Source organism: Microcaecilia unicolor, chromosome 5 (assembly GCF_901765095.1).
Source record: "Microcaecilia unicolor chromosome 5, aMicUni1.1, whole genome shotgun sequence".
Lineage (NCBI taxonomy): Eukaryota > Metazoa > Chordata > Amphibia > Gymnophiona > Siphonopidae > Microcaecilia > Microcaecilia unicolor.
This window is the reverse complement of record NC_044035.1, coordinates 76,300,589-76,319,013: the sequence shown is the minus strand read 5'-3', so window position 1 is coordinate 76,319,013 and position 18,425 is coordinate 76,300,589. Positions and strand designations below refer to the sequence as shown.

The 18,425-nt window shown below is 42.2% G+C and overlaps 1 protein-coding gene across 1 annotated transcript in view; it reads right to left on the bottom strand.

Annotated features, from left to right (window-relative positions):
- Positions 1-18,425, bottom strand: part of BLNK (B cell linker) — a 370,897-nt gene that overhangs the window by 17,008 nt on the left and 335,464 nt on the right. The window contains 2 exon segments of the mRNA XM_030202997.1: positions 6,173-6,246; positions 10,019-10,050. Of these exon segments, the coding sequence (XP_030058857.1) occupies positions 6,173-6,246; positions 10,019-10,050 (106 nt within the window).

Below are 18,425 nucleotides of genomic sequence, written 5' to 3'. Positions count from 1 at the left end.
ACTGAAGCCCTGCAGTGTTGGTAGGCTAGGCTGTCAGCAACACTCACTCTCACTCATGCACATGGATGTCATTCATAGACCCGCCCTCAGCCACGCCCCATCTGCACATAATTCACAACCCCAACGTTCTAAATGAAGCCACCACCGGAAGTTGAAGCGTCGAGATATCCGCTTTCCCTATGAGTGTGTGCCCCGCCCTCGCGTCACTACGTGATGACGAGGGCGGAGCACTGACACTCGACAAAACGCCATCTCCCCCTGCCCCTCGGCGGCCATTTTTCCGACGGAACCCACATCACGGAGCGCCAGCAGCGGACAGGTGCCTGGAGGGGGGCTGAGGGACAGCTGGGTCGGTGGCCATGGGTGGCTGCAGGGGGGCCCAGGGAACAGGAGGCTCATAGGACAACAAAACCTTGCTAGGGCCCGTTTCATCTCTCACTGAAACGAGCCTTTTTTTACTAGTTTTATATAATTTGAGAGGCAAGCCATAGGATATATGAAGCTGTAAATTCGATCTTTATTTTCCACTGACAGACAACTCAAACTTTCCTTTTCTTTTTCATTGAAGCCTTTGTGATTGGTTTGCCATTTATCATTCTTTATGTTTATTATTAATCGTGACAACAGATGAGTGTGCTAGACTTTCACTTATAAATTGTTCACAATATTGATAGAGATCTGCTTTGCAAAAATTGTCAGTGAATTGGTTCAATCTTCTGCTCTGTTCATATTCAGACTCCAGATAATTGAGATCTATTCAAATCAAAGGGAAGGCAAGTAGGAATTTCCACTCAAATTTAATAAAACATGTTTAAAACTTACTGGCATCTACTTGATATCACTTTGGAGTTTATGTCTCATTTCGGTTGTTACCTTTATGCTCTAATAGTGTGTACACTTTGGTTCACCAATAAAAAGATATTTAAAAAAATTTCTGGCCGGCATCTGCCACAGAGAATACCCCAAGACTTCAAGAGTGACTGGTATGCCTCCTGGGACCAAAAGAGGGGCAAAAAGCACTAGCACTGGTATGACAACTTCAGGTTATTCTCAGAGAGGCACAGACCCTTATTTTCTAAACATATGGACATCCCAAAATGCCAAAAGAGAGGTCCATGTGCTTCAAATGCCCAAATCCCAATTTTGCAAAGGCAGGATTTTGAACATCCAACACTACTGTATGTCCAAATAGCGAGGGTTCAAAATCAGGATGTCCAACAGTGATTACCAAAGGGAAGGAAACATCCAAGTCTAAAAAGAAGGATGTCCTTAGTTAAACCTGTTTCAATCATGTCTAGGGTACAAAAAGGTGCTCTGATTGAGCAGCTGGCCACAGGAGAGTTTAAGGCATGAGGCCTCAATCCCTCAGTGGTTGCTGTCCCCCTCCCTCTCATCTGAAAGTGAAACAGGAAAGGGCCTCTGTGACAGCTTCAGGTATTTGGGGCATTCTGAACAAAGAAAGCTGGGCAGTGACAGGGCCTGAAACAGGGTGGGCAGGCAGTGACTCAGGAGACAGAAGAAGAGAAGCAGCAAGGAAGGAACAGATTTTTCTGTCTATCTATTTAGTATGTGACCCCTAAGTGAATCCACTGGAACCACGACAGCAGGGCAACTGGCAAAAACCACAGCAAAACACTGAGGGCAAAGTGTGTGGACATACATTGGTTTAATAGAAAGATGCACTTTCTCCACATAACTGCATGAAAATTGAGGTAAATCAAGTAAGGGGAGGTTTGTCTTTAGGAATATCAGCTCTTCACCAGGTACTGTGCTCTATGGAGCAAGGAGTCTCTTATGTGTGTCTGTACAGCATTGTGTATGTCTGGTAGCACTTTAGAAATGATAAATAGTAATAGATAACCGGCAGGCAGGTAGGCAATTCTTTGTGTGTTCCTGTTTACTCAGACCCAAGTATGCACTAACAACCTATCTGGACCCACAAAGCCTAAGAGTTTTTAAAAAACTTGGCTTTATGTAGCACTAATGAAGCAAGAGATTGCTCTGTGCCTTTTTGCCCTACCTCGTTTGTTTATTTGTTTTAACTACTGCTGGTTGTTCAGTGCTGGGGCTGATAAGAGATTTAACAAGAGAATTTTACAATAGTCTCATTTTGCTGAATGAGTATGAGACTACTCTGTGCCTCTCAGTCCTGCTCTATGTAGGTGTTTGCTCCCTGCACCATCATTCTGCAGTGTATTGCTGCTCGCTGCGCAGTACGTGCTTAGTGGACGAACATCCATTTTACAAATAGAAGCATCCAAATTATGAACAGGAGAAAACCAGGGACATGGATGTCTCTATAGCAGTATTCTTAAAAGATGGCCACACAGATGTCCATGTAGAGCAGAGGAGCAGCCTTGTACAGTGGACTGTGAACCAAGGGACTCATGTTTAAATCCCACTTTAACTCTTATTTTGTAATGTGGACCCTCCAGGAACAGCAACAAACCTACTGTACCTGAACGTACACCACTAATAGTCTTTAGGTTTGCAGGTGGCTTATATATTTAGGCGCAGTACATAGTCTTCTATTTCTGGAGGGCTCACAAATACAAAAAAAATAAAAAAGCTGAAGTGTGATTTGAACTTGGGTCCCTAGCCTGCTTCCTGCTTTGTTAAGAATGCCCATAATACCTGAGGCTGTCAGAGCCTAGTATCCCCCTTCCAGTTTCACTTTCAGGGGAGAAGGAGGGGGACAGCAGCAGCCACTAGGGGATTAAGGAGGTGTCATACCTTAATCCTGCCAGTGGACAGCTGCTCAATCAGGGCACTTTTTTGTACCTTGAACGTTCCTGAAGCAGGTCTAAATAAGGACATCTTTTTTTGACACAGACATTTCTTCCCTTTCGGTAATCGCTCTTGGACATCCAGATTTCAGGCCCTCCCTTAATCCTGGCCAAAACACGCCTCCTTTCTATTTGGATGTCCCTTTTCTGCCTTTGCAGAATCGGTACTTGGATGTTTCAGGCACATGGATGTCCATTTTGGCCTTTTGAGATGTCCATATTCTTCAAAAATAAGCGCCTGTCTTCTCTTAGCCTCTCTTCTCCTCGCAACCCAAGTCTTCCAGCTACCAGAACCTATGTCTACTCTTTTTCTTCTCCCTCAGCCTATCAGCCACTTCACCATCCTCTTCCCCTTAGTTCTTTTCCTCCTTTCCCAGCCAGGTTTCCTTTTGGTTATTCCCCCAGACCCTCACAGCAGTATTATATCTCCTAAACAGTACCCTCTTTTAAAGCTATCCTCCACTCTTCCAACCTCTCTAACATCTCCTCTATCAGTAGCTCTCTCACACACTGGCCCCCTTTCAGCCTTTTCTTTCCTTCCACTGCCTCTCTAATAGCACCTTATTACCTTTCCAGATACCTCAATTGGCACTTTTCCCACACTCTATGGCTGGCTGACTAAAGGCAGAAAGCCTGTGTGTTGCCAGATACTTTTTTAAAAAATCCTGCCCGAACAACCCGTAAAAATATCCCAATGTATCAGTTCATAACTCGCAAAGCAAAATATTGCAAAACATGTATTTTAAAGTCATCTATAAGCAAGTTAGTTACAATAACATTTGCTTGTTAAACTTAATATAAAATGACAAATCTAAGCAAATCTTATTCATGTTCTAGTGCCCTCTTCCTCCCGTTTTTCCCCCCATTATGAATTGCCAAATAATAATTCTTTCCTTACAATTAGAATTTTAGAAGCGTAGTGGGAAAACAAACCAAAAACCTGCAGTTGCTCAAAATTTCCCGCAACTGACTTTCAAAAGCTGCCCAACTGGACGGGAAAACCGCAGAACTGGCAACTACTGTCTGCTATCTCTTATTAGCCCATTTGATGGGATAGCCCTTAGACAGTCAATAGGCTTCAGGAGAAGGCAAGAATAGTAACTTAGACACCAGCTTTTTATTCCTGCTTTCCCTGTAGCCCATTGCTCAGCATTCCTCCCCCAGCCAATAGGCTGCAGGGGGAAGGTGGAAGCAATAGCTTAGGAGATACCAGCCTACCTTTCCACTTTCCATAAGAACAGAAGAATAGCCATACTGGGTCAGACTAATAGTCCATCTAGCCCAATATCCTGCTTACAACGGCCAATCCAGGTCACAAGTACCTGGCAGAAACCCAATTAGTAGCAACATTCTACGCTACCAATCCCAGGGAAAGCAGTGGCTTCCCCCATGTCCATCTCAATAACAGACTATAAACATTTCCTCCAGGAACGTGTCCAAACCTTTTTTAAACCCAGATGTGCTAACTGCTGTTACCACATCCTCAGTCAGCGAGTTCCAGAGCTTAACTATTCTTCGAGTGAAAAAAATATTGCCTCCTATTTGTTTTAAAAGTATTTCCATGCAATTTCATTGAGTGTCCCCTGGTCTTTGTACTTTTTGAGAGTGAAAAATTGGTTCACTGTTACTCTTTCTACACCACTCAGGATTTTATGGATCTCAATTATAGCCATAACAACATAGTAGATGACAGCAGATAAAGACCTGTACAGTCCATCCAGTCTGCCCAACAAGATAAACTCATTACACATGATATGTGATACTTTATACGTATACTTGACCTTAATTTGTCCTTGCCATTTTCAGGGCACAGACCGTAGAAGTCTGCCCAGCACTGGCTTTGCTTCCAAATTACTGGTGTTGCCACCCAATCTCTGCTAAGCTTCTGTGGATCCATTCCTTCTAAACAGGATTCCTTTGTGTATATCCCATGCATTTTTGGATTCCATTACCGTTTTCATCTCCACCACCTGCTGCGGGAGGGCATTCCAAGTATCTACCACCCTCTCTGTGAAAAAATACTTCCTGACATTATTCCCGAGTCTGCCCCCCTTCAACCTCAATTCATGTCCTTTAGTTCTACCACCTTCCTGTCTCTGGAATAGGTTTGTTTGTGGATTAATACTTTTCAAATATTTGAACGTCTGTATGACGGGTATACATGTTCAGGTCAGCAAGTCTCTCATACATCTTGTAATGCAAATCCCATACAATTTTTGTAGCTCTCTTTGCATCGCTTTAAGTCTTTTTACATCCTTAGCAAGATATGGCCTCCAAAAGTGAACACAATACTCCAAGTGGGGCCTCACTAATGAATTGTAGAGGGGCATCAACATCTCCTTTCTTCTGCTGTTATAGCTGTCTCTATGCAGCCTAGCATCCTTCGGGCCATAGCCACCGCCTTGTTGCACTGTTTCTTCACCTTCAGATCCTCAGACACCATCACCCTAAGGTCCCTCTCCAGAGTTGAGCTTTATCAATCTCTCCCCTACTATCTGGTACTTATCTTTTGGGTTTCTGCACCCCAAGTGCATCACTCTGCACTTCTTGACATTAAATTTTTAACTGCCAGACCTTTGACCATTAATATTTGGAGATCCCTTCTCATGTTTCTACTCCCTCCAGAGTATCCATTCTATCCGCTATCTTCATGTCATCCGGAAAATGGTAACGTTTTCCTTCTAACCCTTCAGCAATATCGCTCACAAATATATTAAACAGAATTGGCTCCAGCACCAACCTGAGGCACTCTTCTACTCGCCTTCCTTTCCTCCGAGCGGATTCAGTTTACCAAGATTTTCCTTTGGTAAAGCTATGTTGCCTCAGATCCTGTAACCCATTAGCTTCTAGAGAGTTAACTATCCTTTCAGCAGCGACTCCATTATTCTTCCTATCACTGATATAATTCTTACCAGCCTGTAGTTTCCCACTTCTTCCTCGTCTCCGCTTTTGTGAAGAGGGACCACATCCGCTCGTCTCCAAAGAGCCTCTTTAGCCTTTGCTCATATGAGAGGAGATTCATCCCTTTTATCATTTTGGTCGCTCTTCTTTGAGCCTTTTCTAATTCCACTATCTTTTTTGAGATATGGTGACCCTGTAGCTCTGTATCTGTATCCAGAAGCTTTCAGCTGGTGCCAGGGTAGTGCTAGAAATAATATTGGGGGTGCTCTAGCACTCACAGAGCTGGTGCCTATGCACATGCATGACCCAGCATTTTTTTAAATCATTAAATCTTAACTGCCAAATTCTAAACCATTCTTCAAGGTTGTTACTTATAAAACAATTTGGAGTTATTATATGTTATCTGCATTACTTAAGGTTGGGTTTATTTTTCATCATGTACCACATATCATACAGTATTACTTTTGTCCAATTCCGTACAATACCTGTTCTGCTGTGCTGCTGGAGGGACTGTTTCGTGGTAGGGTACCTGTATTGCGGCATGTAACATCTGGAGGTTCTGTAAAAGATAATAAATCCATCATATAAACAATATCATAGAAGCAAGACAAATGGAAGTCACAACGAGAAGGGATTTCAGCATCTCAAAAGTCCAGGGATGCCTAAACGTTGGAGGGGGAAGAAGCAGTCTTGGGAATGTTGGGATGCTGAAGGGGTATCTAGATCAAAAGTTCTTAATCTCAATTTCTGATGCAAGTGCATACTGCTTGTAGGCAAGAAAGTATTGTAGTGGGAGTTTATTTGGTATTTTCATCTTTATGTAGGCCAGTATGAATATTTCAACATTTTAGAACTTTTACAATTGAATACAGTGATATGATACATTAAAAAACAAAAACAAAACCAAAGAAACATATGTATGATAGAAAATGGGTTCTGTTTTAAAAGTGTTTCCCTTCACTCAGTGTCGCTAGCAAAACTCTTTGGAATTAGGTCCAATATTTTTTCCTTAGGATCCTTATGGTCTTCGTACAGGTTATCTTATGTACTTGTCTTGTCTTATATGAGGGAGCATAATTAATGGCTGCTCCAAATGTAGCTGGACAGATATTAAGAAAATACATTTCATAGCAGCAATCCCCAAGGTGGGGAGGGGAAGGGTGCAGGGAAGAAGGGATTTCACGGTCTTGCTGCCTTGAAACAGCTGATCAGGCAATTTGTAGCAGCTGCAGCAGCAATCAGCAAAATCATGTGGCTGGCATGTTCACAGGCTCTGTGAGGGCACAGCAGCACCTTGCACAGGTTTCCATGGTAACAGGAATCCCATGCAGGAAAAGGAGGAAAGGCTGCCCCTCAGTGTGTGCCAGTTTACAGGCCTTACTCTAGATTTTTATTATAACAACTGCACGGCTGAGCTCAGTGGTTGCTGAGCTCAAGCATACATTGCTGCTGATGGGGCAACATATTCCTGCATGTATCTCTCAGGAATCCTGCATGTCATTCCTCGTTTATGGTGGGCTTTGCTAAGATCAAAAGAAAACCTGTGAAAAAAACTCTGCTTAGAAATCTTGTGGGGAGCTTTAATCTTTTTATTCAGGTAATTCCAGTTTCTGCAACCATAAATGCAGGCAGTTCCTGTTGGTCTGTAATTTGAAAGAGAAAAACCTGCCACACCCCATTGCCCTGCCCCATTTCTGCTTCCTGGATCACCACTTCAGTGGGCAGGCAAAATAATATGCATTGAACGGCATGTATACTTTTAGCTGTGAACATGTTTGGCAATAATGAAAGCCATGATTTCTGCCTTGAAAAAACCCCCTCCCCACTATCTGCAGGCTGCAGTAGCATACTCATCTCTTTTCTTCCTGCCACCCCAGGCTGCCAGCCCCCTCCTTTCTCTCTTCTACTCTGCCCAGGCCACCAACATCCAGATTTCCCTCTCTCCACCTCTTCCTTCAGGAACATTACCCGTACCCTGCCCCAGAAGTACTTCTCCCTCTTACCCAATATCCCTTTTTGTATTGTAAACCACTTCAATTAGTCTATAAAGAAGGCAGTATATAAAATTAATAAACAATAAGCCTCCAGGAGCATTTCTCTGTCTCTCCTCCCTCTGTAGACTGCAGGAGCATTTCCCTCTCTCTCTCTTATCCCAGTCTTGTTTCTTTACTGCTCTGGTCAACTCCAGTTGCTGCCTGTATGTCTGTCTCCAACTGTGCTAAGACTTGAGTACTCCACACACCTTTACCTCTTCACTGCACCATGGAGCCTTAGATCAGGAATCCTCCTGCACAAGTAGCAGCAACGAAATGCCAGTGACAACTATCAGCAACACAATAGGCAACTGAGAGCCAGATGCACTTAAGTCGTCGTTAGAGCCGTTTGAATTCCATAGCGAATCGGTAGGGAACAGCTATGCATCAAGGAAAGGGAATGCAAATGAGCTACTCGTTGTAGCTCACTTGCATTCTCTATTCCTATGCTGCGTTCGGCACCTAACCCTTGCCATTCACTGAATCCAGACTGCCCCAATTTGACTGCCCCTATCGGACCGACCGTTCACTTGTCTATTAGATTGTAAGCTCTTTGAGCAGGGACTGTCTCTCTTTGTTAAATTGTACAGCGCTGCGTAACCCTAGTAGCGCTCTAGAAATGTTAAGTAGTAGTAGTAGTAGTATTCCATCGTAAAACAGAGCAGCAAAGCGTTACACTGGCTGCTCTGCGCATGCCAAATACGCAAAGACGCCGCGCCGCTCACCCCCCCTCGCTGCAATAATAAAAACAAAAGTGCAGTTGAGGCCGGCCATCGAAAAAAGCTGTCCGTTTTCACCGTCATTCCGCCCCAATAATAAGAACAAAAGTGCAGTTGAGGCCTGCCATCGAAAAAAGCTGTCCGTTTTCGCCGTCATTTCACCCCCCGCCGCAATAATAAAAACAAAAGTGCAGTTGAGGCCGACCATCGAAAAAAGCCGTCCGTTTTCACCGTCATTCACCTCCGCAATAATAACGTCTTTTTTGGCCGTGCTTCCACTCAGCTGAGAGACCTGGAAGTCTCTGAGCCAATCACAGCGCGCTTAGCTCAGTTTTCAATCCCGCGCAGCTCCAACGAGAGGTACAGACCTCTCGTTACAGTTTCCAGCGTTAAGGCAATCGGAAAAGCTTAGTGCATCTCATTACAATAGGGTTTCTACACAATTTGCTCATCTGCATTCCGTTTTCGTTAGCTGCTACCATCGTCGTAAAATGGCTTTTAGTGCATGCCAGGGTTTACAACTTGCCTGTTAATGGCTCATTATGTTTAGTGCATCTGGCCCTGACTCCTTTGTTCTATCTTCTTTAACCAGGTCATGTGACATGACAAGGCTCCAATCATAATGGCTTCTGTTCTGCCCTCTCACTTCCTTTTTAAAATTGGTGTAACTTATGTGCATTACTGCCATATAAGTTAAGCAGCTTCTTATAGTTACCCTCCCTGTGACCAGTTAGATGAAAGCAATCTTTTGCATGGACAACAAGTTTTAGACTTTTGAGAAAGGCCCTCTGCTGCTTCAAGGAAAATCTAAGTTCTACTAAGCGCTAAACAGCAGTTTATAATGTCATTAGAGTTCCTGCTTCACACAAAGGGGCGGAATACATTGGCATTGTTGTTTTTCTACTACAATACAACATATAAACTAGCTGAGGGCATGTTTAGGTTGTTTCTGCACAAGCAAGACAAGGCGTTGATGTCAAGCAGTAGGGAAGGACCACAGAGGGTGCCTTGAAAATCACACCCAGGAATTTATTAATGTGACCCTGGGTGTGATTTTTAAGTCACTTCCTGTGGTCCTTCTCTATTGCTTGTGGCCAACTCCTTGTCTTTCTTGTGTGTGTGTGTGTTCTTCCAATACTTGTTATCCAAATAAGTGACTACTATCACCTGGTTCATTAAATTGCATGAGATCTTTTCTTTAACTAAGTTATGCATTCTGAGGGCAATTCTATAGCATAGATGCTAACATTTGCATGTCTAACATACCTAAATGTTTAGTCTTTAATATCATTTATGCGCATATGTCTGCACATACTTGCATGAATTCCAAATCTCTGCCTAAGCACTATGCTACAAATAGCTGTTTAACTTAAGTAGTGCATGGCGGGGGGGGGGGGGGGGGGGGGGGGGGGGTTGAGGACATACATATAGGCAGAACATGGGTGGGGCTCCCACTTATACTGTAAGTTACACACATTTGTTCAACACTTAGGCTTACACCAGCTCTATGGTTGTGCCTAACCATTAGATGCGTGTATACCCGGTTAGGCTAGTATTCTAGAAAGGAATATGTACTTACTTGTTAAAGCTGCCGGCTTCTGGAAGGCTGGCCTGAAACAAAGAGAAACTCGGGTTATCCTATATATTATGGTGCTTATTTTTGAAGCGTTATTCACATTTTTCATGTGCATAACCCAGCATTTAGGTATTTACATTGCAGAAACATTTAAATTCCAATTTTATTAAACCAGGAGATACATGTCTAAAGCTGAAAGATGTTCATTTGGCAAGACAGCGTGGTCTGGGCAAGGTTTGGGTAGGACTAGAGTGAGCAAAAAACTAAACATGTATTCCTCATTTCAAAACAGCAATGCATGTTCATGTCCGGAAAGATCAACTTGAGATTTACTCCTGCTACCTGGGATCAGGGGCGTATCTGTAATGGGGCCAAGGGGACCAGGGCCCCTGTAGATTTGGCCCTGGACCCCCCTACTGACGGCCCTCGCAACCCCCCCTCCCGCTGCCAACCTGCCGTCGCTTACCTTTGCTGGCGGAGGACCCCAACCCCCGCCAGCCGAAGCCACCTTCCTTTGTTGTTTGATTCTTCTTTCTGAGTCTGACTCTGACGTCCTGCACGTTGTGCACATGCAGGATGTCAGAGTCAGACTCAGACTCAGAAAGAAGAAACAATGAAGGAAGACGGCTTCGGCTGGCGGGGTTCGGGTCCCCCGCCAGCAAAGGTAGGCGACAGCGGGCGGAGGGTCGGCGGCGGTCGAGACGGTCATCGGGCGGGCCATGGAGGTGGTTCTGGCGGCAATGGCGGCGGGGGCGGCGCAGGGGGGGGGGCTAAAATGTGCCCCCTCACCTCAGCTCTGGACCCCCCTACCGGTGAAGTCCAGATATGCCCCTGCCTGTGATGTCTAGATTTCAGAAAAGTGCTCACTGTGAACAGTGCTCCACTGGAGGGATTAGGGGAGGTCACCCCCTTAATATTCTAGTGATTGATGTGCCCTCCTCCCCGTATATGAAACTGGCAAGGGATATTGGACTTTTTCAACTTAGGTAAAATACATTTTTGATCTGCCACATAAATGTGTACTACTGTTAGAATCCAGAACCAGTTCCTAAGAGTTTGGAGCAGATCCATAGAGATTTAGCTTGAGAAATACATACAGCTATCAACATCTACCCACTCATCTACACAAAACGGGAAGTCTCCTGAGGCAGGCCGTTGGGCCGAAACACAGCTGTGTCGAGTCCTTGTGTTGACCTGGAGTTGTTACTATCAGGGTGGAAAACAAACCAGCAGATCAGTATAATATCCAAAAAGACTTTATTGAGGATACCGTGTATGAAACAAATGCCCGACACAGGCCGTGTTTCGCCCAACAATAGGGCTGCATCAGGGGCTAGTCTGTATCTTTCTTAAATGAGATCGGTATCAAATTATATGTCAAAACAAGGATATAAGGAACCTTCTTCATAAAAAACCAGCATGAGCAGCATAAAATAGAATATCCCTAGTCTGTATCTTTCTTAAATAAGATCGGTATCAAATTATATGTCAAAACAAGGATATAAGGAACCTTCTTCATAAAAAACCAGCATGAACAGCATAAAATAGAATATCCTGGATGACGCCAGATAGACAATGAATAGCCGATCTTATTTAAGAGGCTTTATGTACTTCTCTTACATGCATTGCTGATTTTGAGGTTAGATTATGCCAATGTGATTTATTTAGGGCTAATGGGTAGTAATTTAAAAAGATTACAAACCTTACAAAATGCTGTGATTAAATTCTTGGGAAATAAATATAAGTATGATCATGTTACCCCTTTATTTATCTATCATCATTGGTTACCCATTAAATTTCTTTTAAGATTCTTGTTTTAGGTCATAAGGCTTTTTATGAATTAAAGCCATCCTGTCTTAATATATCAACTATTCCATATATTCTAGGTAGAGCACTCAACTCGATGCAGGATTCTAGAATGGTAGGACTCCCGAGAAATAGAATAAGGGGAGACTGGGCGAGAGAAAAGGCTTTCTTTTGTCTAGCACACTCTCTGTGGAATAATATACCAAAGAACTTATATGCACAAATGAATTTAATGAAATTTAAGGCTATGCTTAAAAACTTTTTGGGCCCTGGTTACTAAGCCACGCTAGAGGTGCGCTAGCATTTTTAGTGCCCGCTAACCGTGTAGATGCCCAGTGCACCTTAATAAACGGGGCCCTTTATTTTCAGCAGGCATCTGATTATACTGGTAAAGAAGACATAAGGATATAGATCTGTGATGTGAGGACAATATTTTTAATAAACTGTTTTTGATAATTATTTTTGGAGAATGAGGGCCTTGAGAGGTTGAAGTCAGGTCTGTCCTTTTAATATTCTGAAGTTTTTTTTCTTTTAAAAACGATCGTTATTTTTGTAAACTGCTGTGATCTATATAAGCCAGGCAGTCTATTAAATGTTATAATAAACAGACATTTAAACTGTGTAATGTTCTGTAGAGTACTGAACACACACAGTTTGAACAGCACATTGAACCACACAGGAAGCGTTGTCATAGGCTGCAAGAAGAAAAGAGTTATAATTTCCGACTTCCTCCTCTACTGAGCTGCAAAGCCATCTGTACTGTCTTGCTACAAATTGCTAGATGCCTCCTCTCACAGGCTACACTGAATAAGCCCAGAAAGTCCTCAAGAAAAGGATCCCATACTCCCAATAAGCTCCTTGTAAGGGAACTGGGGGATTATTAAGTGCTTAAGGAGAAGACTACATGAATTAGTTGAGTGTTTGGAGAGGGGGAGCCTGGTGATTAGGTGAATGCTGGTGGGTGGGGGAACCTGGGGAATAGGTGAGCACTTGAGGCCAAAGGAACAGGAATTCAGTAAGAGAGTGAAAAGCATATGTACATGGAAACAGGGTAGGAGAGAGAGTAGCAAATGGGGATTGGGTAGGGAGGAGAATGGGGATTAATAGAGGCTGTCATATTAGGAATATGTTAGATGGGTTGGGTGGTGTGAGACAGGGTGGAGAAGGATGGGGAGAGGTAGAGAGATGGTGTAAAATATCTAGAGAACTGTTTAGGAGTTGAGATATAGTAAAAAGGGACAGAGACTGTGGATGGGGTGAGAGATAGAGATCTGTGAAAGTGATGAGAGAGGGTGGAAAGAGGGAAGCTGAGGACAAGATGAAAGAAGGGGAATAGGAAGCTGGTTAGAAGATAAGAGAAAGAAGAGAGGAGATGGAGGATTGCATGGCGCTGGTAAGGGAATGAGAGGCAGAAGAAGGTAGATGAAAGCTGGATAGGGGGTTAGAGACTGTGAAAATGGGAGACTAGGAAAAGTGTGAGCCTCAAGTTTTTATCTCTCTCTTCTCCCTCCTCCTTTCCCCAAAAAGAGCCTATGACAGCTCAATCCCAAAATGGCTGTTGTGAGGCTGCTCCCGATAGTTGTGACAGGTGAATAGGAAGGTGGGGGAACTGGTGAGAGTGAAAGATAAGGTGGTAGGTAGGTAACTGGTGAAAAGGGAAAAACTGAGGACTGGAGGATGAGGAGAGAGGCAAAAGGAGAAAAATGATGAAAGGAACAGGGGTAGGGGAAGGAAAAGAGAGAAGAAAGAGAATAAATGGAAAGGAGAATCTGAAAAATAAGATCTATAATAGAAAAGCGAAGAGAAAAATTAGGACCAAACTGATAAAAAAAATATGCTAAAAGGTAGGAAAAAAGTTCTATTCCCAATGGTTACTGATTAAACTATGTCACTTTTGGAAAGGAGCATTCTTGTATTTTGCTCAGGATATGTGGAAACACACTTCTGTTTCAATTTTTCAAATATTGGTCTGCATTTGGAGTCTGATTTCTCAGTATTTTTATTTAAGGTTTTGTCTGCATGTATTTGTTATTTGGGGTCCCTTATTCTGTATTAGATAAGGACTGTTTTGTGTCCTGCATATGACCAATATGAGATATTTTACTAGTATTTAGTTTTTTTGTACGGATCTGGTTTTGTCAGTTTTTTGCAACAGGAGATGAATTACCACGATATTGGCTGGGTGAATGTAACATCAGGGCATGCTAGGGAGGTAAAATTCCTTGATGAAATGAAGGACAGCTTTATGGAGCAGCTGGTACAGGAGCCGACGAGAGAAGGGAAAATTCTAGACCTAGTCCTAAGTGGAGCACATGATCTGGTGCGGGAGGTAATGGTGCTGGGGCCGCTTTATAACAGTGATCATAATATGATCGGATTTGATATTAGCTTTGAAGTAAGCATACATGGGATATCAAATTCGTTAGCGTTTAACTTTAAAAAAGGAGACTATGATAAAATGAGACGAACAATAAAAAAAAAAAAAAAAAAAAAAAAAAACTTAGAGGAGCGACTGCGAGGGTCAAAAATTTACATCAGGCGTGGATGCTGTTCAAAAACACCATCCTGAAAGCCCAGGCCAAATGTATTCCGCGTATTAAAAAAGGAGGACGGAAGACCAAACGACAGCCGGCATGGTTAAAAAGTGAGGTGAAGGAAGCTATTAGAGCTAAAAGAAAATCCTTCAGAAAATGGAAGAGGGAACCGACTGAAAATAATAAGAAACAGCATAAGGAATGTCAAGTCAAATACAAAGCACTGATAAGGAAGGCTAAGAGGGACTTCAAAAAAAAAAAAAAAAAAAGATTGCGTTGGAGGCAAAAACACACAGTATATTTTTTAGGTATATTAAAAGCAGGAAGCCGGCAAAAGAATCGGTTGGACCACTAGATGACCGAGGAGTAAAAGGGGCGATCAGAGAAGACAAAGCTGTAGTGGAGAGATTAAATGAATTCTTTGCTTCGGTCTTCACCGAGGAAGATTTGGGTGGGATACCGGTGCCGGAAATGGTATTCGAAGCTGACGAGTAGAGAAACTTAATGAATTCTCTGTAAACCTGGAGGATGTAATGGGGCAGTTCCACAAACTGAAGAGTAGCAAATCTCCTGGACTGTATGGTATTCATCCCAGAGTACTGATAGAACTGAAAAATGAGATTGCGGAGCTATTGTTAGTAATATGTAATTTATCCTTAAAAATCGAGCGTGGCACCAGAAGATTGGAGGGTGGCCAACATAACGCTGATTTTTAAAAAAGGTTCCAGAGGAGATCCGGGAAATTATAGACCGGTGAGTCTGACGTCGGTGCCGGGCAAAATGGTAGAGACTATTACTAAGAACAAAATTACAGAGCATATTCAAAAGCATGGATTAATGAGACAAAGTCAACATGGATTTAGTGAAGGGAAATCTTGCCTCACCAATCTACTACATTTCTTTGAAGGGGTGAACAAACATGTGGATAAAGGTGAGCCGGTTGATATTGTGTCTCTGGATTTTCAGAAGGCGTTTGACAAAGTACCTCATGAAAGACTCCAGAGGAAATTGAAGAGTCATGGGATAGGAGGTAGTGTTCTACTGTGGATTAAAAACTGGTTAAAAGATAGAAAACAGAGAGTAGGGTTAAATGGTCAGTATTCTCAATGGAGAAGGGTAGTTAGTGGGGTTCCCCATGGGTCTGTGCTGAGACCGCTGCTTTTTAACATATTTATAAATGACCTAGAGATGGGAGTAACTAGTGAGGTAATTAAATTTGCTGATGACACAAAGTTATTCAAAGTCGTTAAATCGCAGGAGGATTATGGAAAATTACAAGAGGCCATCTAATGGCAGATGACGTTTAATGTGAGCAAGTGCAAAGTGATGCATGTGGGAAAGAGGAACCCAAATTATAGCTACGTCATGCAAGGTTCCACGTTAGGAGTCACGGACCAAGAAAGGGATCTAGGTGTTGTCGTTGATGATACGTTGAAACCTTCTGCTCAGTGTGCTGCTGTGGCTAAGAAAGCAAATAGAATGTTAGGTATTATTAGGAAAGGAATGGAAAACAAAAATGAGGAGTTATAATGCCTTTGTATCGCTCCATGGTGCAACCGTACCTCGAATATTGTGTTCAATTCTGGTTGCCGCATCTCAAAAAAGATATAGTGGAATTAGAAAAGGTGCAGAGAAGGGCGACGAAAATGATAAAGGGGATGGGACGACTTCCCTATGAGGAAAGGCTACAGCATCTAGGGCTCTTAGCTTGGAGAAAAGGCGGCTGAGGGGAGATACGATAGAGGTCTATAAAATAAAGAGTGGAGTTGAACGGGTAGATGTGAAGCGTCTGTTTACGCTTTTCAAAAATACTAGGACTAGGGGGCATGCGATGAAGCTACAATGTAGTAAATTTAAAACGAATCAGAGAAAATATTTCTTCACTCAACGTGTAATTAAACTCTGGAATTCGTTGCCAGAGAATGTGGTAAAGGCTGTTAGCTTAGTGGAGTTTTAAAAAGGTTTAGAGAGCTTCCTAAAGGAAAAGTCCATAGACCATTATTAAATGCACTTGGGGAAAATAAGCAGTAAAAAATGTTTTGTACTTTTTTGGGATCTTGTCAGGTATTTGTGACCTGGATTGGCCACTGTTGGAAACAGGATGCTGGGCTCGATGGACCTTTGGTCTTTCCCAGTATGGCAATACTTATGTACTTATGGATGACTCAAGGTTAAATGAGCTGTGCCCCCTGGATACAGTATTGTTCATCTCCCCAGAAAAGACAGAAAAGGTGGAGGACTAGCAATGTTGTATAAAAGTTTTTTTTTTTTTTAACAGTCAAAATTTTGGATTCTTGGCATTCTTGTTTGGAAATGTTGACTTATGAAATTACTGATGCTTCTTTCAAGGGGTCACTTTGCATTGCCTTTTTTTTTTCTACTGTCCTCCTGGGAAATGGGGCCTTGCAAGCAAGCAAGTCTTTTCATTACTTTTTAAGAAAAAATATTCTAGGATATGAGAATGTAATGCTAGTTGGGGATAGTAATATATATTTGGATAATGATACTGATCCTATAGTTTTAGATCTTAAAGACATGTTACATTTGTTTGGTCTTGCACAACCAAATTTTAAATGTTATCATGAAAAGGGTCACTTATTAAATGATGTGGCCTTTTCAAATGTTTATGAAGCCTTTATATTGATGGGCCTTTGTGAACAGAGTCCCTGGTCAGACCATTTCCTTTTTGATTTTGTCTTTCATTGGAAAGACTAGGAGAAGCTGCCACCGATAAAGGAAAAGTGTCAATCTTACTTCTGAGGTAGGGTTGATACTTCAAGCTTTTGGGAGAAGGTAGATTTGATCTTAGTTGACAATTCTATAAAGATTGATCCTGGATCAATAATTGGGATTATGCTAGTGAGGAGGTTTTAAATGAAAAATTTCCCCTTAAATTAAAAGAAAAATAGTTAGGAAGTCAGATCAATGGTTTACTAAAGAACTTCTATTGAAAATGGAGTGTAGAAAGCAGGAAAGGCTTTGGAAGAAACAATCTATTTTAGCCAATAAGTTAGAATGGAGCAGGGTTAAAAGTAATTCTTATAACCTGTTATTGAGAAGACAAAAAAAGGAGTATTTTGATAAACTGATTTATCCTGATAAGCTTGATTTTTCCAAACTTTTTAGAATTGTTCATTCCTTTACATCAGTTGCTAACCGTATGCGTTCTGAAGCTGGTTTACCCAGTGCCTCAGAGTTAGCTATTTACTTTAAGGACTGGGTATGTTCAATTCAGAATAGCTTAAGGGGTGTTATAGATATGGGTAATTACTTAAATGAATGTGAGAGAGATGCCAGTAGATAGATATTGGAAAAGTTTTAATTCTGTAGCCCCCTCAGATGTTCAGAGATTGCAAAAAAGGTTTGCCACTTCTCATTGTTGTCCTACTTATCTTTTGAAATCATCTAGTGCTATTTATATAGGTTTCCTTATAGTTTGGCTTAATTGGCAACTTCAGGAAGGCAAGTTTCTAACTTCTAAGGAGATTGTTCTCACACCTATTATAAAAAATCCCAAAGGGAAAGCGGAAAGGGAAATGGAACTTGATATACCACCTTTTTGAGGTTTTTGCAACTACATTCAAAGCAGTTTACATATATTCAGGTACTTATTTTGTAGGGCAATGGAGGGTTAAGGGACTTGCCCAGTCACAAGGAGTTGCAGTGGGAATTGAACTCAGTTCCCCAGGATCAAAGTCCACTGTACTAACCACTAGGCTACTCCTCCAAAGGGAGAGTTGATGAATTGACAAATAATAAGCCGGTGGCAATACCTTTATTAGTCAAGGTAATGGAGGGCTTTGTGACAGAACAATTGGTCTCATATCTTGATAATTTTCAGTTGTTACATGGTTCCCAATCTGGTTTCCTCATGGGATTTAGTAGAAACCATGGTCAAACTACAAGTCCACGCGTGTACTACCGGATCAGACTATGAAATCAGAACCTGGAATATGCTCCCCTATTTAATCCTTTAGTATATCCCTCTTCCTACCCCTCCCTACACAGTCTAATATATCCCTCTTCCTACTCCTCCCTTACATTTTCCCATACTAAACTACACGTTAATC